This window comes from Opisthorchis viverrini (assembly GCF_000715545.1).
Source record: "Opisthorchis viverrini unplaced genomic scaffold opera_v5_8, whole genome shotgun sequence".
NCBI lineage: Eukaryota > Metazoa > Platyhelminthes > Trematoda > Opisthorchiida > Opisthorchiidae > Opisthorchis > Opisthorchis viverrini.
The window spans coordinates 3,534,613-3,557,775 of record NW_008751664.1 but is presented as its reverse complement, the minus strand read 5'-3'; the positions used below and the strand labels follow the sequence as shown (position 1 = coordinate 3,557,775).

The 23,163-nt window shown below is 45.2% G+C and overlaps 1 protein-coding gene across 1 annotated transcript in view; it reads left to right on the top strand.

The window, feature by feature from the left end:
• Nucleotides 1-1,274: 1,274 nt before the first annotated feature.
• T265_12648 (hypothetical protein) overlaps nt 1,275-23,163 on the top strand; it is a gene marked incomplete at both ends in the record, with an annotated part of 32,729 nt that continues 10,840 nt past the window's right edge. The window contains 6 exons of the mRNA XM_009164730.1: nt 1,275-1,429; nt 6,173-6,392; nt 14,387-14,500; nt 17,044-17,330; nt 18,492-18,568; nt 19,745-19,933. Coding sequence (XP_009162994.1) covers nt 1,275-1,429; nt 6,173-6,392; nt 14,387-14,500; nt 17,044-17,330; nt 18,492-18,568; nt 19,745-19,933 — 1,042 coding nt within the window. The remainder of the gene's footprint in view (nt 1,430-6,172; nt 6,393-14,386; nt 14,501-17,043; nt 17,331-18,491; nt 18,569-19,744; nt 19,934-23,163) is intronic.

The following is a 23,163-nucleotide window of genomic DNA, read 5'->3' as shown; positions in this document are numbered from 1 at the left end:
TTGGCTGTCAGTCTAGCTCTACTTCAAGAAAGCTGACACCTATGGAAATTTGGGGTATACATATCAAACAAGAAGTATCGGTTGGTTACAACTTTAGATAGAATAGAGTTCGATTAAACGGCCAATCTTTTTTGGAGTAGATAGTAGTTCTGTAGTGTACTACTCATAAGGTTGCTGAAAATCCGTCGACAGCCCACGACCGGTTTCACCCTTTTTGATGCCCATCAGATAGGCGCAGTCCGCGGATTTCCGTCAACCTTATGTTCTACTTGAAACCAAATTGCATGAAATTAGCCAATACACACTCATTTGCAAACTAATTTGGTTTTTCGAGAGACTCACCTGGAACACAGCTGAATCTCTCGTTTGTGATGTTCTCAGAGAACATATGTATATTCGCTAAGATAGTAGTTTTGTTGTCGGTCTTGTAGGCGCGCATTTTTCGCAAATGCATTTGGTGGATTCGGTGGTTTTGGTCCATGTAACTACCTGGATTTAGTTGACTAATTCATGACCCAACGAATTCTTTACCGCAAATGTATCTCTGTGTTGCCTTAAGTGAGCTTTGCGACTAACTGCGCCATCTACATTTACAAGTTGGTGTTTAGTCGAAGCGTCTCACTCTACAGTGGACAGCCGTTTGTCGTTTCTCCGATCCTCGAGGTTACATAGATGATGTGAGACACTGTTCGGAACCACTAGTGTCTGTCTACCCCATATATAAAATTATGGGATTCCAGTTTTTAGCTTTATTAACCGGAGCCGGACTCTAATGTTTTCGCCTCTGTTTTGTGAAAAAACGTGTATGCGACATCTCAGCACCTACTGGATCGTCGCAGTCGTTGTGCGATCGTTTAGGCTATTTTGTAACGAATTCATTTGTTTAAATCACCACTAACACGACGTTTGTGTTTGAAATGCTTGATTGTCTTTGTGTCTCTAACCGAAAAGATATGTGCCCGGCCTAAACGTTCCTAATTTACTGCCCTTTCCGTCTTCATAAATGAAGCAAAGCTATGCGTACCTGTGGGAGCTTGCTAAACCAGTCTATTCTAACCACTAGGGATACTATTACTGTGTATTCAGCCGCTGTTTCATGTAATTAGGCTCATTTGGTAGTCTATCATTCCGGTTTTTGTGAATTAGTTCAGTTTGATTAAACTCTTTGTCACTTGTTTTCTTCATGCCAGTTTTATTATAGCGCATGGTCAAACCTTTCCTTACGAATATGCGAAGTTCACCTCACATCATTCTGGATCGAAATCCGAATCAGGGGCGTGGTGGCTCAGCGGTTGGAGCGCGAATTCACTGACCGGAAGGTTCATGGTTCGAACCCGACCTCTTTGTCTCGACTTCCCCTTTCTAGGCTTGGGCAACCTGGCAATATCCCAGCCCTCATGCTTCAATCAGGTAGCATGGCACCGAAAGGGTGTTACTAGCAGAACATGGAACTCGCTCATCAGCTCAGCTCAGTTCGCGGAACAGAAATCTTTCTGAAAAGCCTCAAGATAAGATACAAGAAATCTCGTGCGCAGATACTTCGGGCAGAGCTTAACCACTGCTCTTCTGATGTTATTTACGGTCATTAAGCAAAGAATTCCGTTAAACAATACTTCATCACATTTGACCGGGCTCGCATAGTTGCATAGTTATCAACGTGGTGAATCAGTCACACAGTGCGGTTGAAATCAGTGCGCATCAAGTGATGTGTGTAATTCAGTTACGTATGAAGCTGTCTCCCACAAAGTTGTATATTCATATCAGGTAGTATGTAGTTCCTAAAAACACATAGGAGACAAACTCGTGTTAGCTTCAATACAAATGCAGCTAACAGCGCAACCGTTTTAAAGGTAAATTTTTGATATCGTGCCGTCACAAAGGGACTGGACCTTACCATGGTGTGACGGTTTGTGTGCCCCCGTGACCCATTGAGCTATACTGGGTGGTGTCCATGCGACACACGGAGTCTCTCATACCAGGTTGCTCAGTTGTTAGAAGTCTGAGCAACACAGTCTGTTGATACTCCATGTTGGGGGTCGGAAGACGTATGGCGACACTGCTGCTTTGCCGTCAGGCTTTTGAGCCAAAGGCTTTGTTCGGGGGCTCTAATCATTCTGCTCTCTAAGTATTGGCACCCTGGCAGTATCCCAGCTCATGCACAACCATGAAGTGCACACGTACAAGTAAGCTCATGCCACATCAGCCGTCACGTGGTGCCATCAGCTGGGCCAACTTACTCACTGCATACAGCAGGGCGAGTAAGCGAAAACAGGCTACTGCTGACGCTTCCATTCTTTCTCTTTCACATACTTTTTCTTCCCCCTCTCCTCACCCCCAATTATTGGCTCTCTTCTTGTAGACCCAGCACTTAGGACTGGTGACTCCGGTTTTGTGTGCAACATCCGCTCGTCATATGGCGCCGACATGCTCAGGTATCTGCAAATCAATCTTCAAGCCTCGACACTGAGTCTATCTGACTGCATTTAATGTTCGCACTCTGGAACGGGTAGAACAACAAACTGCTCTTGCTCTCATACTGGCCTCGCATGGCATTGATATGTACCGTGTATACGAAACAAATATTCAGGGTGCAAGCACAATGGTTGAACTAGCTGCATCATTCACAATCCAGCTGCGAACCTCTGTTGATCCAGAGACTGCTGCGGTGGGATGTGCAGGGGTTGCTATCGTCCTAAGTCACCGGGCAGAAGTATCTTTGCTTGACTGGATACCGCTTGATAGTCGTCTCTGTGCGGTTCGTCTGGCAAAGTCTGTGAAGAAATCTCACAACCGGCAACTTGGCCGATATCTGTTTTTCGTATCTGCTTACACTCCAATCAACTGTTACTCTGATACCATTAAAGACAGGTTTTATGACGCCCTGAATACCCTCTTGCGGTGATCTAAAAGCTCAGATGCCGATGTGGTTGCTGAAAATCTGAATGCACAAGTGGGCGGTCTTAGCGAATTTGAGACTCATTTAGGTGGTCGACATGGATCAGACTCGGTACGACCGGACAATGGTAAATGGTTGCTGACCGCAGACTGTTTTTATGCAGTGCCAACTTCCGAAATAGACGATGTCGTCCGGCCTCATGGTGTCCTGCAACGGCGTGCCGGCTACAAACGCAAAGTGACCACATTGCCATCAGTTACGGATAGCGCAGTTCAATAACTGACTGCCGCTCGTTTTGGAACATATTCGTGGAATGTGACCACGCGCTCGCCGGGAATCGCTTTACCCTTCATTTTTCAGGACCACATAAGGTGTGGACGAATCACTTAGCAACTGAGAGACTGGCAAATCCGGATGTTCGACGAATTTACCAGAATCGTCTTCTCAAGTCTCTTCCAACTGATGGGACGAGATCGCCCCTTCTTTGCACTGCTGGGAGTTTTGTATGTGGCATTGCTTGAATATCAGAAAAACGTCCCCACCAGTCCTGAGCATAGTTTAGCCCGTCGAATAATGAGACGTTAAGTTAATGTGAATGCTGATCGTCAAGCCTGAAGGCACCGACGGCTAAGGAAATAAAAGTGGCCTAGAAAGGCGTGAATGCCCGAAAATTATTTCAGTTGGTCAGCGAAACCGATCATCGGAAACCACATGTGAGCGAAACCATCAAGGATCAGAATGGAGCGACCATCTTGAATAAAGAACAATCCGTCGACCGCTGGGCGGACTACTCGTGTGGCTCGTGAAACACTGAATCAAGAGGGGCAAGCAGGGTCTCGGCCTGGTAAGGGTTGCATCGACCAAATCTTCACACTCCGTCATGTGCTAGAACAACGTCATATGTACAAACCACTCTTGGATCTCCAAGGCACATTCGACTCGTTAGTTGGTCTGTTCTCCCATCGAGCAATGCCCCGAAAGTCTGTGAATATAATAAGTTTTCTGTATTCTCAGACTTCCAGGCGTGTGAGGGTAAATGGAGAGCTTTCCAAAAGCCTCCTTACACAAAGCGGTGTCCGTCAGGGGTGCCCATTCTCCCCATCCTTATTTCATTTCCTGATCGATGAAATCATGGGACGAACGCTGGAAGTTCTTCAAAACCCCGATATTCAGATAGCATTGACGAAAACCTTACCGATCTGAAATATGCAACGACATCGTACTCATCTTCGAAGAAAAGGTGGCGCAGGTGTTTTCGGATGAACTAGCCAAAGACATCCCTTTCTTTGGTATGCACTTTGCATCCTCAAAGTTTTAGGGCCATGCGCGTGGACATGCAGCCTTACGATCCAGGGAAAGGTACTGGAAGTTATATTAGTTCCGATTTTCGCATGACAGATGAGTTCAATGCACGAATCGGTAAGCCTTGGGTCGTGTTTGCTAGTTTGCGACACCTGTGGTGTCAAAGCGGTATATCCCTGAATCTCAAGGGACATCTGTGTCAGCCTACAGTACGGGCTGTGTTGTTATATTGCTATGAGCAGCGGAACTGAGGTGTCTTCAGGTGTTCGACAGTCGTTGTCTGAGAAGCATAGCTCATGTGTTAGTTTCGGCTAATCCGTAACGAGGTAATTAGAAAGCGAGTTTTCGGTTGTGCAAAGTGGACTTCCATTGAAGAGTTGTAGTACGGGAAGCTTTGTTGGTTAGGTCATGTATTGCGCGTGCTGAACCATCGTTTGTCGAAGAGACTGCTGTTTTCCGTGCCCAATTCGGAGTGGTGGGAGCAGGCAGGTGGCCAACCCTTGGCCTGGGGGGGATGAATATTGCTATGAGCAGCGGAACTGAGGTGTCTTCAGGTGTTCGACAGTCGTTGTCTGAGAAGCATAGCTCATGTGTTAGTTTCGGCTAATCCGTAACGAGGTAATTAGAAAGTGAGTTTTCGGTTGTGCAAAGTGGACTTCCATTGAAGAGTTGTAGTACGGGAAGCTTTGTTGGTTAGGTCATGTATTGCGCGTGCTGAACCATCGTTTGTCGAAGAGACTGCTGTTTTCCGTGCCCAATTCGGAGTGGTGGGAGCAGGCAGGTGGCCAACCCTTGGCCTGGCAGAGGGGTATGAAAGAGATTGTGAAACGTTTGGGTGCTGCCGGTGCTATTTGCCTTCCGGGATGCGAACCGCGTAATCCCCACCACGCGCGGTTGGAGACACTGCGAGATATGGCTCCTAATCGATGTCAGTGGCGTTTTTGTTGTCAGTTTCTATCTACCAATTGCCTGACAGTATCTGTATTTGTTTGTTTGTAGTAAGCTACACTAAGCCCCTCTCCCGTTCACTTTTATTTTTATCTTAATAAGGCTTACAAATACATCATGGCTCTACGGCAACGAAGCATCATTGTTGAACACTTATGTGATGCTGTCCTTAATGACGATGATGCAGCTGCTCTGTCTGTTCGTCCGTGACTGTTATGCCAATGAACAGGGTTCTATCGAATGTGCGCTTTGTTCCATGGTTTTACCAACATAATGTGTTAACCTAACATGCCATCTCACCCGCCGCCTCAGTGAAATTACCCGCATCACTAGAAAACCTCAGCGGAAGCAGCCGGCTTGTGGAGAAATCTTGAATGGCTAGATGAGGCTACTATCTCAATAGACTTTAAAAAATTAACGACTTATCGATGTTGCGGTTTTTTCTTTCCTCATGACTCTCAAGGAACCCAAATTCGTTTACGGTGAGTTTTCTTCTGAGAATGTACACATGTAATCAGCAGCAACCGTTAGTTTTTGAGTGGAATTGGGCCGATCGTAGATTCAATCCTGTTTTGATGGTCCTCACCGTGATACAATTTATCCGAAAGGGATTCCCCCCTTAACTGAATCAATGTCTTTAATCCGGGTGTTAGAACTTTGAAAACAAATTGACAAGGAGTCTGATTTTAACTCGATCAAAGCCGATCCACGTGAGAAGATCCGAAGCCTAACTTTTTCGTCCACGGTGCAGCAACTTCACAGGATCTCCTGGAAAACATGACATGCAACGATGTGGTCGGTTTTTTTTGCTTGCGAATTACAAACCCTGAACAACACGCCACATTCTTTGCGAAACCTGTCGAGTTGTGTGTAGTAGCTGCATGATCGTTAACACGGTGTGCTTGATAATGAACAATTACAGCATTGTGATCGGTCAGAAAAAGCCAATTAATACATAACGCTTTCTCTGGCACGAGCATTTGCCTTTAGGCATAATTGTTTTTGTTTTTCCTGTGTTTTTTCCAGCTTAATCATGGTCTCCGAGAGTGAGACCACACCGGTTATACCACGAAGTATAGAAAAGGACCTTGAGTTGGCATCAAGTCCGCCTACGGCTCGACCAATCCAAAAATTGTCCAAAGATGTTATCAATCGAATAGCTGCCGGAGAAGTCATCCAGCGGCCAGCAAACGCCGTGAAGGAGCTGTTAGAAAACTGTCTGGATGCTGGTAGCACACAGATTCAGGTAATGTGACATGCCATTGGTATGCATTGCTAGTAGTTTTGCCCGGTTTTCATCATTGAAAAGTCACTTTACAGCTGTTTTCACATTTTTGCATTCGTTTCATGAAATTTCTTCTTTTTCACTTTGATCGGATCGGAATAAGTCAGCCTTCCCGAAAGCATTATTCCATTAGGTTTGTGTTAGTTTGACGTGCAGTGGCGTAGTAAAAAGTATATAGTATAACTCTACTTTTTCCGCCCCTAGTTGTCCTTACGTTATGGAGTTTTTGTCTTTGTACTTTACTGTACAATGAAGGAGTGGTTTCCTTCCCTGAATACCTTGCACTACTTGTACTTTATTCCATGCTGCTGACGCACTTTGTGTATGTCTCTATGTGGGTCTGTTGTGTGATGCGATGAGGTCTGGTAGATTGCTACCAGACGCTAAATCCAAACTCTTACTTTACTTCGGATTGATCAGTTCCCTAAAGCGGTCGATCAGCATTGTGGTGTTTAGACGGTTCACACTGCTCATTGGTACCTTCCACTCTTGTTGCCTGGGAACAAATGATGGGCTTTTTCGTCCCGCCTATGGTTGACGATTCTGATATAATTTCACTCACATCTTGCCTTTTGGAAGAGACTTGATGAAACTTCACCTCAAGTGTGTCCTAACCTTTCCCAATAAATTATCTCGTCTCAACTGCAGAATAGTCATGGATTCTCTCGCAACACGAACCACCATCCATGTTGGGAAGTATTCATAACCACAGATGACCGGAGCGAGGCATGCCTTTCAGTTGTGTTTGGATACGCTTGATGTTGCAGTATTTGCCGCTGTCACTTCACTCTAACTGTATGTTTGTGTTGTTTGTGTGTGTGTTTGTTTCATTACTGAGACCTGTCAAACTATGAGTCTGTTCCGATCGACCTGCTTCGGACAGCAGCCCACCAGACATTTGCTTCTTGTGACCTTGCTTGATCAGTTTAGAGGACACGTTCGGTAGGAACAGTTGGTCTAGAATGAACATTAAAGCTTCGTTAGATCCCCAACACGTTTTTCTGATACGGAGAGAACGATACACAACAGTTCATACCAGACATTTCTGTGTGGATAGTAGCAGCTTATGCGGATGCAGAGGTTGGGCTCGAACCACAAACATTCCTATCCGTAAGTTGGCACCCTAGCCACCGAGCCATCTTGAGCCCTCGTATTAACTATATATTATACACATGACCAACTAATGTTTGTCTGCTGGACGTACGTCTTATCGATCAAACCAAGTAAATAGTAGCAACTCTCATGTCAACACGAGCTCAGGCGATCGAGCGATAACATAGATCGAATTTTGTGCGGGCCAGAATGCCATTTCAATAAACACACCAACTCTTAATAGGTCTGATAATGAGTAGCAAAAAATGGTGCCCAGTTGACCAGTTCCTTGTGGCGATATCGGCTCATTATGAGATCGTCTTTATCTTGGTGTGAGGATTTGTGGGGCTTCATGACCCACTTGAGCTGTGCCGGATGGCGTCCGTGTAACACTCACAGAGCCCGTCTTTGATCAGTGGTTATAGGTTTGGCCAACATAGTCTAATAACCCTCCAGTTTGGGGGCTAGAACATGTGTGACGAATTGTTCTATAAAATTTGCTCATGCACTTACATTTCCCGCCAAACACCGCTTGCTTAAGATCAGGCAGGCTTTGATCGAGGACTGTAATCATCCCCCTCTCTAGGTCTCGGTGCCCTGGATTTATCCCAGCCCCTGAATGAACACTAACAACACTCTCATCGACCGTCGCGGGGTTCCACAGGCTGGGTCGCCTTACTTGTTGCATACAGCATGATGAGTAAGCGAGACAGTGCTACTGCACACGCCTCCCTTCTTACACTTCCACCCTGAGATAGACCATTCAGCTATAGCACTCTTTCAGTGCCTAACTGCCACGCCACCCGAAGGAAGCACGAGGGCTGGGATACTCTCAGGTAGACGGGGGAAGTCGAGAGGCAGAGGTCAGGTTCGAACCACTGATCTTCCGGTCAGTAAACTCGGTAACCACTGAACCATCTTACCCTATCCTACCCCAATTTGGATATTCTTTTCGGAGATTTCAGCACTGAGGCTGACAGCCTCTTGCGTCATGCATCGCAGTCAGTTGTATCTTCTTTAAGTCAGACTTCATCTACAATCCTAAACACGTCGAGGTCTGTTGGAAAAGTTTGGAACCGATTGAGAAGCCATCGTTTCAGAAGGGCTTGGCAAACAGCCGGTGGTTCTCAACTGGGCAACGTTTCGCTTTTGACACAAAGGCTTCATCAGACGAAGTGAGCAGGTCACCATGTTGGCCAGGTTTTAAGGCAGTCGAAGAATCAATCAATAAGACCTCCTCAAATTAGCACACTAGATCAGTGTTGAGTGTCAATTAACGGCTCTTGTCGATCAGTGTGGTTGCCAAAATCTTGCACTGATCGGTTGAAGGAATTTCAAATTATTTCCGACCGGTTTTGGTTCCTTAATCTTCTGCTTCAGTTGATAATTCGCCGCGAATGCCACTGGTAGATTAGCCTGAGTAGGCGTCACTTGCGAAGGGTTTTGATACCAGCAGCGAAGCCCAACAGGGAATGGATTGGGACTGTTGTTACTCCATATAAACCAGGAACATTGGAGGGCATTCGAAGGCTTCTAAACACAACTAACATAAGATTAGTTTTCCAGAGTGGAAACACTCTTCACTAGTGCAATTGAAGGATCACCTCCTGAGAAACACAATCAGGGACTGTGTCCACAAAATTAGGTTCACTAAGGTCTATATAGAACAGACGGCCGGGAAACTTCACACCATAATCAGAGAGCATAGGAGGAAACTAAACAGGTCGCCTAGAAACGTGGGTGAATATCAATCTGAACACGCACTGGACACGGGATACAAAGTAGATTCAGAAAATGTTGAATATTTAAGGCGAGGACTACGGTCCACGTCACAGAGACTGATAGCTTAGGCGGTTCAAATCCCCAAGCATTCCAGTGTTAACAGAATAGAAAGCGTGGAACTGGAAAGCATGTGGAGAACGGTTTCTGATTAGTCGTGTGCGTGTTGGTGTGCGATTATCAGAAAGAGAAGCAGCTACTTAACCGTACCCACTTTCCCTCCCCCCACAAACTAAATTGTCGCAACACCCACAAGCCCACGAAGACCAACCAAATCTAGCAGTGACACGCAGTGAATCATCAATTGAAGCACCCAGAAGTGGACGATTAAGCAACTAAACCCGATCGGAACTAATCTAAAACTCCTCCAGCCTATCAATGCAAGGTTTTGTCAACCACACTAACCGACAGGAGCCGAAAATTGACACTCAACACTTATCTAGTGTGATAATCTGAATAAGTCTTATTGATTGGTTCTCCGTCCGCCTTAAAACCCGGCCAACATGGTGACCTGCTCACTTGGCCTGATGAGGCCTTTGTGTCAAAAGCAAAACGTTACCCAATTAAAAACTACCGATTGATTACCAAACTCTTCTGAGACTTCTAGGTCTGCTTTCGAATCCCGAAAGCCGGTATACTTAGCTTTCTTTATTGTTTGCCCAATAAAGCAAGCAGGGCAAGAAATGACTGTTGATCCTACGCCCAATTCATTGTGCATTGATGTATGCTGTCTGTCAGAAGCAAGGATCCTTTACGTGAATATTGGGATCGAACTGACTGCCCCCTCACTGCCTTCCTGCTTTCGGCTATGCACCTCTGGTGATGCATAGGCCACCACAGCTGGATATGCTGGACTGGATATTATGTTGATCAGAAGCATCTTTGCTTGATTGGATACCCGTTGATAGTCGTCTGTACGCGGTTTGTTTGCAACGTCTGTGGAAGAATTTTGAAAAGGTGGAGTCCATCGCACACTTGGTTCTATTTGCTTACGCCTCAACGGACTGTATCTCTGAATCTGCTAAGGGCAGTTTCTATGGTGCCCTAGGTGCTCTTTCACAATGGGAAAAAGCTCAGACAGCGTTGTGGATGCTGGTGATATGAACGTCAAGGTAGACAGACTGAATGCTGTTGAGGCCAAATTAGATACCAGACGCGCGTACAACGGAGAGCGTGCACTTCAGGTGTATGCTGACCGCAGGATTTTCCTTTCCGAAACAGTGAAAGTGTGGTGCCCACCAACGAACCAGTCACGAATCCAAGCAGACCACATCGCCATGAGTTACCGGTGTCGTGCGTCAATCACTGCATGCCGGTACCTCTAGAATACCAGCATGAACTCCGACCATAATTTTGTGCGCTACAGCTTTTCACTGGGCTTTTCGGGTGTACACCAACCTCATCAAAACATTAAATCTCTCATAGGACAGCGGCTTTGCTGGAGGTCAGGTGACAGATTCCCGCTGGCCTCAAACACAACTCAACTTTGCCAGCCGCAATTCAGTTTCATTGCAGATCGAGAAGCTTTGTGGACCCAAAAGGTCGAAAAATAGAAGGGAGAAATTCCGGAAACGTCTGCAGGTTGTTCCACTCTATTTGTTCGACTGGCCCATATAAGCCTTTAGTCAGCGAAATTATCAAGAATCAAAATGGCTCTCCGGTATTCAGCAAAGAAGAATGTTTGGACTGTTGGGCATTGTACTTCGAACAATAATTCAGTTAGCCACCTACTGCCTTCATTCTGGGCTACCGGCCTTCGACAGAAAGGTGGATTGTGAGTATAGAACCCCCCTCGGTCTCAATGGTGTCCAAGTGTATATGTTTACTCAACCGTCATCATGCTGCTAGTCCTGATGACCTTCCTCCTGCTCTGTTCAACGATGACAAGGAGTTCCTCAGCCGTCGCCTGTCTAGCTCATTTGAGTCTCTCCGGGATAAAGACACTATTCCAGACATTTTGGGTGAATCGATAATAGTGTCTATTTTCGAAAATGGTACAGGCAGGGAGTGTAACAACCACAGATGTGTTTATGAATCCCGTCATAACAGAGCGTCTGGCCTCACTGATTCTCCGGCGGCACGCGAATCACTGTCAGCATCAAGTGGAATTTTGGCTGTGTCAAAGCAACGTCATATGTACGGACGACCTTCAGTTCTGGTGTTTCTTGACTTCAAATGTGTGTTCATTCTGTCGATCGGTCAGTGTTGTTACCTGCATTTGCTTAGCAGGATATGCGCCCGAAGTATAAGAACATAATCCGATCCCCATATTTACATACCCCTGGGCGTGTGATGGTGTATGATGAGGTCTTGAGAAGCTTCCCTACAGAAAGTGGTGTCCACTATTTCCGTTCGTGTTCAACTTCGTCGTCGATAAAATGATGAGGTTAGCGCTGGGTGGTTTTCAAAACCCCGGGTTCTTAGTCTTTTCTGGTAATAATCTTGTCAATCTGGAGTATGCAGACATGTTCTACGTCTTTGAAGACGCAGGTGAGACACAAGCTCTGTTGAATAAGCTGACCATCATATTTGCACCTTTAAAGTGCAGTGTTGTGCCTCAGAACTTGCGGTTTCTGAACAGACCCCTTACAATTAGAAGGTTCCTGGAAGTCGGTGCACGAACCTCCAAGGTCCCAATCACGTTTGATAATATGAACCAGCTGTTGCCCAAAAGTTTTATGTATCAGGCTCCAATAAGGGCAGTTTTTTTGTATGGTTGCAAGACATGGCCTCTACGGATACATGATTGGGCACCTTCAGGATTCTGACCACCTCAGGAGCGTCGCTGTCCTCGAGTATTTTCGTAATGAGTTGATTGGAAAAAGAATATCTGGGTGTGCAGCAGGTACGTGGGTCGCAGAAAAAATCCGTCCCGATCAACTGCGGTGGCTCGGTCGGGTGCTATGCATGCAAAAACACCATCTACCGAGACGAGTGTTGTTTTCTATGCCCCCTTCGGAATAGCGGAAACCGCGAGGTGGACAATGTATGACTTAGCAGAAGGATGTGAAAGAGATTACGAAGAGTTTGGAAGTTGGTGCGGTACGCCTTTCCGATGCAGTTTCCGTCTTCCTGCTCTTGACCTGAGACATTGCAGGAACTGGCAGCTGATCGATTTTATTGGCGCCCGTGCTGTTAGTTTTCAATTGAGCTTTTGCAGGTGCAGGCACTTCAGAACCCTTGCAACAGGCCAGTACCACGTCCCATTTCTCACCCATTCTTTTCTCTTGTTTTCACTCTAACGCTTTAAATATAATTAGCTCAACTCTGTGGTTGTAGAAGAGTGATGCATCAATGTCAACACTGAAGTTGCTATCTCTAATGCTGTTGATTATGATGGCAGTAACTTGAGCGGCGGTTTTCCCCACATTTATGGCTCGCACTTGACTAGTTTGTGGAGTAGAAAATGATAGCTTAAGAATAAATCTGTCATTATCCGGGGAGGGGACCCAACTAAGTGCGATCACAGGAACGACGCTAGCTGTCCAGTCAGCGTCCTTAGAGTCAATTTTTGGTCAGTACTGGAAGTAATTCACAACGCGTCTCATTCTGTTTGATTCTTCCGAAGTGTATGTAGCACGACCGGTAGCATGTCTCTTTGCCCAACAATTTCCACCTTTTGCTACAGTGCCACATGGCTGTTGACCCAACCTACGCGCGTGGCGAATATAAAATTGAAGTGGTTTTACCACCTGTACACTCATCTGTATACCAATCTGGTTTTGAAGGAAGACTCCGCTGGAACCTAGCTAAATCTCTCATCCATGTTTTTGCTCTTTGGTCCGTGCTCAAGTGTCTCGAAAATCCAGCTACTTGAAAGTAGTCAAGATAGGAACACAATTTCTCCACTAAAACAAAAGAGGTGAATCAAGTGTGAAGTAATTCCAGTTCATGAACGGAGGAACATCCCACCTGGACACCGGGTCTTCCATGACGCACGAAGAGGCCACGAAATAGTGTACAGTGTACTACCACTCATCCATATTTACCGGAATGGGTTAGTTCAGTTCTGTCCTTTACACTTTCGGTGGCGCAGCCTGAGCAAATTTGTCCCTCCGTAACGCCATCATCATTGGTAGCAACGCCAGAAAGGAATACCGATGCTTCGCTGCCGTACAACCATATGAATTCATTTGAGAAAAAAGATACAGGAAGGGGATCTACGGACAGCCTGACACCAGCCTGATCCCAGAACTCAGCCAGGCAATCTGTAATGTATCGATCACACTGAAAATGGTTCATTTTGTTAGGAAAATCGTTTGATAATATGCTGATGTTGGAAACAGTCATTATCAACACTTCATTCTTGTCATTTCTGTTCTTCCCTCCTCTTTATTCTTTCTTCCTCTCTCTTACCCTCCAATCTTTGCTTCCACCGTGGAACGGCTGTTCTATCCCAGTTAAACTAATGTCATTGAACCTAAAGGAACACGAAGTATCACTAAACGAGACGGAAATAGCGAAGTATAATTTGCCACAAGTTGGTCGCCAAACGACATCTTTCAAAAAGTCAGAAAAGTCCCATTTCTCATGGTTGACATTGTAAAGTGAAGCACATGTGTTTGTTTAATATTCTGTTTTACTTGATCGACTAAATTGTGAGAGCAGAGTGGGTACATAGGGATTGTCGTACAACACTAGATTATCATTACTACTCGATTGCTTTCTTGGGGATTCAAATTTGCTCTAGATTTCAAGGGCCTAGATTGTTACTGCATCCTGTTTGTGACTCGTATTCAGTACGTTCATTTAGTCGAACATCGACCGGTAAGATGAACGACGAGCAAGAAGTCATCACTCGGCCTTGGTGAGGTCCCGTTGATACATAATGGGCTCACACGCCCACTCAGTGATACGAGCTTGTTTGATATGTTGGTTTTCGTTGGTTCCGTAATATATAAACCGATAGCAAGTTTACTGAAAGATTTAGACATTCAAGTTGGTCTGGACAAATAAGCTAAAATTTTTATAATGGGTAACTAGTTGGGGAAGTTTGACTGAAGAGCAACTGTCCTAGAACCGAATTTATTACTTCTTTCTACCTTTAGTAATCACTGCTTGCCCTTTCTCCATTGTTTTACAAGATTACTGTCCGTGCTGGTGGCTTGAAGTTGCTGCAGGTACAAGACAACGGTTGTGGCATACAGGTTTCGGATTTACCAATTCTATGTGAACGGTTCACCACCAGCAAGCTGCATGTGAGTCTCTTGCCACTTTTCCTACTTCGTTTATTCATGAGCTTGTCATAACATCATGCAGTGGACCCTCACGCTGGCATCCTCACTATTTTGACTCCTTTTTGGGTTGCTTACTGACGTCCGGAAAATTGTTTGACACGTGCTATAATGACTGACTTTTCCTCGATTTCCTTCATTCCCATTCAGCCTAGAACATTCAAATTTCCATCCTTCCAGACAGTTGTACAGTGATCAGTTTGTGGTCATCTGGTGTACACAATGCCCAGAGGCTATCGTGTTACACTTTGAGAGGGTGCGAAATACCATCGAGACCACCCGCTTGTTCCAATCGATCGTTGACCGTTGTCCATACTCGATATGCGCGATGCTCGCGGATTCAACCAGTAATGTACCAATTTTTCCGTAAAAGAAACTACTCACGAGGGTTCAAGTAGAACATAAGGTTGACGGAAACTCGGGGACTGCGCCTACTTGATGAGCCCCAAGAAGGGTGAAACCGGCCGTGGGCTGTCAAAGAGTTTTCAGCAACCTTGTGAGTAGTTTCCTTTATGAAAAGATACTGCGATATCTCGAATATCGTGCCAACTGAAACATGAGGCGGCTTGTGTGCAGCACTTTCAGTTGTAGAAGAGCATAAACGAGAGATTCAGTGGAGTCTCTTGTGGAAACCAAATTGATTTGCAAATGAGTGTATTTCTCGAAAATACTGTACCAAGTTCATAAATGCAGTCTTTTCCGTTGTGATTAGCGCTAGCTGGTAAGCAGTGCTGTAGGAATGACCAAAACTCGAGTAAGAATGAGTCAGCTGAAGGATGACATGTTAACCGTCGTTGTCAATGGCAGATGGAAGAAACATTTGTACTGACAGAATAAGCGCGTGTTGCACTGCAACGGGATTTTCCCATTTGAAAATGTTGTTAGACAAATGCTAGCCAATCCCTTGGACATGATTCTCAGTAAATCACGAGTTCTTCACAAGTGTCTAGTAGAGGAAGTAGAAAGATGCCATGTGATCACCTAGGAGATACTTCGGATACGAAAAGACTCACTGATTTGTGTTGAAAAGTCAGATGTATCCAGCAAGTGCGTCGACATACCCTTCGTCTGAAATGGATGAAGTTGATGGGAACTTTTTGGTGAACTTCACTGTACATGCGGCACAAATTCGGATGAGCATAGGACCCGCACCATGTAAAAACAGGAATGGAGGAAAGTGCTGTTTACTACACAGAAAAGTTCACTCTGGACAATCAGTATGCCTGAGTTTGCCACTAAAACAGCATGCGAAACTAAGGAATTCGCAATGATGGAATTCATGACGGAAAGTTTTTCATAGTTTAGGGTGAGTTTTCCCCGCAAGATGAACATTATTTGACTACACTAAGCATTTCCATCGAAGTATAAATCAGAATATCTGGTGATCATCATCTGCGTAAAGTTTCTATGAAGGCCTAGTAGAAGGGATAGTGCGTCAACCCGAAAACGTCCCGTCACATAGTGCTCAATGGACGGAGTCATTGGTACTGCCCTAGTACATTCTGTTCCGGACTCTCCCGATCAGAGTTTCGGACAAAATCTTTCGATTCCTGTTACCACTGACTCGTTAGTACCATAAGTGGATTGACAACCTTCGTCATGGGTGTATGCGGGAGTTGAGTGAAAAAAGTCTGAATAGTTCGACAGAAACATTCTAAGCATCGTCTTTCAATGATGAGGAATGCAGAACGTAGTACATCGTGGAACTCACCTATTTTAGTGGTCTAGACCAGCCTTACTAACTAGCTCCTTGCACACAGTCCTATTGGTTAAAATAATCAGGTGACCATAGTATTGTTTCGTAAACTATATGAAAATAATCTTTCACACAACTTACCGGTTGTTCTCTTTGAGCAAGGCCACAATTTCTGGTAAACTCCTCTGTACTCACTTTGTATTGGGTGCTTTTTTGTTTGGATTTTGGTTATGGCCAATCCTTGTAGGATCTCAGCATTTACTTTGCCTTCAGGCAGTCACCTGAGGTAAACTACTAACTCTGCTGAGCGTTCAGATTGCTTCCCATTGAGATGTTCAAAGTTCTATTGCCAGAAAATTTCTATCTTGCGTCCTTTCATTAAGAGTCCTACCCTCCACATTGGTTCGGTGATGGACCAATTCAAGTATCCATGATAATCTATGGTATTTTTAGGAAAACTTTTAATGTATCTTTTCTAGCTAACTGACCCTCGAAATATACTGTAGGCAGCATCAACGAGTTCCGAAGTCTGTAGACGATTTCATACAATCATACATAACTATTTGGCAGATCCTTCCCGTTGGGTGTAGTTTCTCGCGTTTTAATACAAGCTTTTCCGAACTGATAAATATTTTCATCAAGTGTAGATGCACATATCGACTTTCTGCTTTAACTGGTTGTCTGGTAATTGACGTCATTATGTTCCGGTAGATTTCTCACTCTCAACACCAGTCCCACCAGTTAACACCCAGATTCAGGAACGCTGCTCATCTCCCCCCATCCTTCCCTCTTTATTGATTTGTCCGAACAGGAGTTCTCGGATTTGTCCACTTTGTCTACTTTCGGGTTCCGTGGTGAGGCACTTGCTAGTCTCAGTCACGTGTCTCTGCTCTCTGTGACTTCCCGTACTGCCGATCAAAAATGTGCTTATCGTATGTCCTACCGGAATGGAAACCCATCCGGCAAAGCAGCTGCATGTGCCGGTAATAGAGGAACAACGATTTTGGCTGAAGATTTGTTCTACAATGCACCGATTAGGCGAACTGCTGTGCGGAGTCCTCGGGAGGAGTTTGCTCGAGTTGCTGACGTAGTCGCACAGTAAGCGATTTCATAACAATTTCATAGCTAACCTTAGAAAAGGTTAGCTGTGCTAGCCACTGAGCGGATCAACTTGAGGTGCCTCTCTATTGTTGGACACCGTGGAGGCTGTGGAGAGTAGGATACGTTTTTTTTCAATGCCAGTGACGTTTGACGACGGCTTAAGACGTATTGAAATTCCCTATTTAATTGGTTTTGTCGCCTAAGAGGAATCCATGGTGAAAAGATAGACGATACTTGAAGATAACTAAAAATATCAGCAATAGGCAGATCACGGATCTAGATTTTTATTCAAACTTGATACTTCACAAGTAAACTGGTATTCTCACCCTCTTTATATGGTCGGTGTCCCTATCACCAAGTTTTGTCTCCAGGTGAAGGCTTTCATGAATGGTTTTGACGTTGAGGCAACTTCACTGGATCAAAGATGGTCTTTTTCTGGGATTACTCTCTCCAGAGTGACTCAGTTGTGGTTGTAAGACACAAGTTGGATGCCCTGAGCATCGATGATGTCCTCTCAAGCAACGAAACATTTGCACAACCAGTGTGGAACTTGGTGACCATCAACATTCTTCCCTACTGCCATTCGACACACCCTGATGTTGTTTGCTATTGCTTACAGCCAATTGACGATTTAAGTTGCTGAACCACATCAGAGCATTGCATATTGAGCCATGCAGACCTTACCTGTGTGGTTACAACGATGCGTAATAAATCATATACGATGGCCCTTCTGAAGCATTTTATCTATCTCAGGTGAACCCATTGTGGTGTTTCGGCTAAGTGCAGTAAGGCAAACTGCGATCGAAGTCAACTGAACCGCAGATGGTGGACCAACCAGCGTAGTCAGTAACACCAGGAGGAGCTGTTTTGGACCGACTTTCGAGTTTAACTTCGAGGATTTGTTTTTCCTTCAGCTGTCGCAGCTGTCTCAGTTGGTTGAACTCAGCAGTCCTATAATTTTTGAGCTAATAATCATAGTCTAGAATTCGAGCTCATCGTTGGTGGTTAGTTTGTCACCTACCATTCACTACCCTCGTTTTATAGGTCTTACTATAATCCACCTGCTTGTCCATCTCTTCGTGTAGTTAGTAACATTCTAATCCTGACATCAAAGTTCTAACCTCAAATGTTTAACAGTTCCGTTTTCCTCTCTTACAGATACGCTGTTCACTATGCACCCAAGTGTGGTTTCCATCTACGTGCGCTTAACACCGGTTCAAACAGCACCGGCAGTGGTGAGTATCCAAGAGGCTGTACACCGGTAACAGATATTGCTGAATGATCTATTTTTAAGCGGATGTTTGAAGCACAACGCTCAAACTCATACTTTGTTACTCAATTCTTCGACCATCACGGTGCTCTCCACCAGGAGCTATGCATTGCCTAAACACCCTTTTGTCCGGCCCATTATAGCATACCGGATATAGTTGTCCAAAAAACCCGCATATACTTCCTTTCTAGCGGGAAACTTTTAGATTTGGCATTCAGATGTAACTCTACCTCATTGACTACAGCGGTCCAAATTCAACTTGGAAATTCAAGAAAATCTGCCTGTTGACTGCAGACAAAAGGGCGGATAACCAAGCTGATCGTTTGAACTATTTGTGTGAAGCATTTGTTTGCCCACACTCCATTGTTTTTTTACCGGGAGGGTAAAGTAAACGATGTCATGCTTGTTTGACGTTTTGGTAGAAGCGTTTGAGAGCTATAGATTTTTGGGGAAACAGTTAAACAAATCATTTTTACGGCGCTTAAAATACCGTCCTGAAAAAATCGCATCGTGCTTAAGATGACACGCGAACGATGCAGAGTTCAAGTTGACCTGGGCCAGCCAGGTCTGATTTCTTAACTCAATCGTGAACCGATTGCTTCTCTCAAGGTCTTGTGCACACAAGTTTCATTAATACCGACTGAGCGAAACAGACTCGCTGAACGACAACAGTTTCTGGTTCACACTGCTGTTTTGGTACCGACTAATGATGTGTTTCTTGTTCAGTGAGGCAGATTTTCGAGTCACAGGTTGCAGTCCGTCTTCTGTGCATTTCGTCTTCTGACTTAAGGAAAATGTCCTTAGATGCGTCCGCATGCGTTTTCACCGTTTCCCAACTTTCACCATAACTATATATATGAACATGTATACAACATGTGATAGCATCTCCATCGCAGAATCCTGCTAAATTTACACTACTCATTCTTCCTACTGAAATTCATATCCCTCATAGGTTTCTATCCCTTTTTGGGCGTTTCGTTGGGTGACTACTGACCAGGAGTTTGAGCGTTTTCCAGGTAATCGATGAAGCATTCTTCTGAACCCGATGATTCGTGATTAAAAAGACTTTCTTAAGAGATATTTCGTTCCGTGCGGTTTCCTCACCCTCGGTTTTCTTTCCACCCCCACATTGCAATCACAGATCTTCGTACCTCTGCTGGTTGGTCCCGCATGGATGCGGTTCGAGCCGTCATTGGGTCTGCGGTTGCTCAGAACTTGGTCGCATTTGACAGCTGTCAAACTGGGTCAGCCGACAGCACACGTTTGGCAGTTGAGCGTCTAGGGCTGCGATATGAAGGCTTGCTAACAACTCCAAGCCAGGTAACATCGGGTAAGTGAGGTGTCACACCAACGTCTCCATTTTCCACTTTGTTGTTGCAGTGGTTGGGTCGGTCTAAACCGCTACACAGTCGTTGTGATACTTCGCCATTTTCCAAGCGTATAGGGCCTTTCGAGCCGAAGTGCAACGGACAATTTCCGCCAGGTATTTAAGCGCAGTATACCCGGTCGCTCTGACAAAGAGGTGGCAGCTAGCCAGATATCTACAACTGACTTTTGTTTATAGAAGCTTATGTGGTTCTTAACTCCAGTCCCCTGGACTTAGTTAATTATCTCTTAGTAGGAGGAGCACTCGAACGTAACACAACATCTGTCGTTTAAAAAGTAACGTTAAACCGGTTCATTACCCGTCATTTTCTACCACTGCATATCGCTTGAAATCATACGCACCCAAGCTCCTCAAATTACCTGCAATCCTGGTCATCACCATTTTCCGTTTCAACTTTTGGGTCTGCAAAGACATTTCTTCCCACCTTTTTATCTCTGTTGGCCTCCCTTACTATATGAATGCCAAATCTCTCGTTAATGTAGCTCAAATTCAGCGTTCCAGAGACTAACAATACTTTTGTTTTGCTTATCACCTCCGCCTAACGGCGACGGTGTTTGTCAACTTTTTTTACCGAATATCTTACAGTCCGAATCCAGTGCCGAACTCTACACTGTCGGTGATTGCAACATATATACTTCTGATCGGTTTGTTGGCATTGTGTCTAAATCTTGGTATGTCGGGTGAGGTATTTGACTGTTGACCTGTTTGCCGAGCTTGACAGTTGGCTTGCAGACGTTTCGTCACCACGCAAGTGGACGCCGTCAGTGCGCGGTTGGCGCGCACCGATACTGCGGGTCGTGAGACAGCATATTCTCAGTGCAAAACTCATATTGTGGATGCGACTGTGCAGCACTTCCCCGGTCCGTTTTTAACCACCTCCACTGCTAGTTCACCCACTTCATTCGGCTCCTCTATCTACTGAGTTTCACCAATCGCACACACCTTTTCATTTCAATGTGCTTTCTGATCTTACTGTTGAAACCAATTGAGTGCGGATGCGTCAGTTCGTTGTGTTCCGTCTTGGGAGGTGTCTAAATCTTGGTATGTCGGGTGAGGTATTTGACTGTTGACCTGTTTGCCGAGCTTGACAGTTGGCTTGCAGACGTTTCGTCACCACGCAAGTGGACGCCGTCAGTGCGCGGTTGGCGCGCACCGATACTGCGGGTCGTGAGACAGCATATTCTCAGTGCAAAACTCATATTGTGGATGCGACTGTGCAGCACTTCCCCGGTCCGTTTTTAACCACCTCCACTGCTAGTTCACCTACTTCATTCGGCTCCTCTATCTACTGAGTTTCACCAATCGCACACACCTTTTCATGTCAATGTGCTTTCTGATCTTACTGTTGAAACCAATTGAGTGCGAATGCGTCAGTTCACTGTGTTCCGTCTTGGGGGACTTGTGCTTCCACTTATTTTTCACCTTCTTCCGAAAACGTTATTAGCGTTCTGTACGACGGAGCGTTCCGATTCACCCCCATTTTTCAAACGTGGCAAGTCTTCCATCCCCGAATGGCTTGATCACACTAGCTTCTGTTTTGTGGGTGAAACGAAACAAATTCATATATGCGGGCGTAGGCGTCCTTCTTATAGCACACGTTCCGATTGCGTGAACGCTCTTAACTCCCACATTGTTATCACCGACAAGGCCGAAATGTGTTCGTCAACCGTAAGGCTGATTGACTGTCTGGCAAATGTGCTTCAAATTGGTCCTTCTGAAGTCTTGCAAAAACGACCGAACCTAATTTATGTTCTCTTACCCATGATTTTCACGGAAACATCAGATTCTTAACTCCAAAGAAATAACAAAATCGTTCGATTGATTATGGCCGCACTGTTGATCCACCGGATTGAAAACTTTTTTAGAAGCGTCTTTTGTAAGTCCGGCATGATTTTTGTTCCCCGAATCCAGTGTCCTGGTTCCATATTATCTCTAGCCCTGTCCACCTTTTTTTGAACGATTTATCCTTGTTGGCTCTGTTTGCATCTCTGCCTTTGCAAACGATGCTACCTTCTACCTACTCACTTCTTATCACTCCGAGTTGTTTGTATTCCTTCAGATTTGCAACGGTCACGTGTAGATCGTAGACACACTAAACCCCGACCTTTTGAGGAGTCACAGTGAGATCCATGTGACGCAACGCCATTTACGCCTTCCAAATCTCCGCACACTTCTCTCTTGTTCAGCAGCAGTATCTTTTGCGTTGTAACCAAAATGTTTTGGACGCAAGGTGCTACATTCTGACGTTCGCGTTTCAGGATATCATAGACGATCAGATTAACTTGACAGCACAGTTCAGATATCCGTTCCCGAAGTGGTGTATACGAGGTCGCTGCATAATATTGTACACACAAAAAATCATTCAGCTACAGCACACTTTCGGTGCCTAACTGCCACGCCACCGGAAGGAAGCACGAGGGCTGGGATAGTGTCAGGTTGCCCAAGCCTAGACAGGGCAAGTTGAGAGGCAAAGGTCGGGTTCGAACCAGGGGCCTCCACGTCAGTAAATTCGCTTACTCACCACTGAGCCATCTCTCCCTATCTCGCCATCCATTCCTGTTTGTAACAACATGCGCAGTCAAGCCGAGCACTAGTCGTTAGCTGCGACCACGTTTGACGAAGGGTCGCTCATGAATAGTGCAATGGGAGTTGAATGTGAATTTTCATAGCCGGACACTACAAAAGGGAGAAATTTGGGGATTTGGAGAGGGGTGCGTTGTAGGCCGTCTACTCTGTCTCTAAAATGAACCCGTGGAATTGAGCTTGCAAAAATGCATGGGACTGTACTAGATGCATTCGCGGTGTCTGTCCGGAGAATACGCTAAAATGCGTTTTCCGCTTGTCGATTTAGTACTTTCATTTCAAATTAAGTTACTTGACACACCTTTTTATCTTTAGGTGCGTAGGTGGTATCCATCAGTTGGCGCAATATGACTGAGTGTTTCGGTCCAGCAGCTCGTGCTGGAGCATTTCCAGGCAAGCACTGACAGGGTCGAATGGACCCGCTCTAGAAGTCAGATTGTAGCGACAACACCACAGTCTTTACTGATCTTGTCTTTCATGATTGCTTACCTCTTGGAATTCTGCAAGCTATCCAGTCTTCAAAACGACGAGTGTTGGGACAGTTTTGATTGTTCCTTCATTCATGATTTTCTAAACGACGCACTTTGCCT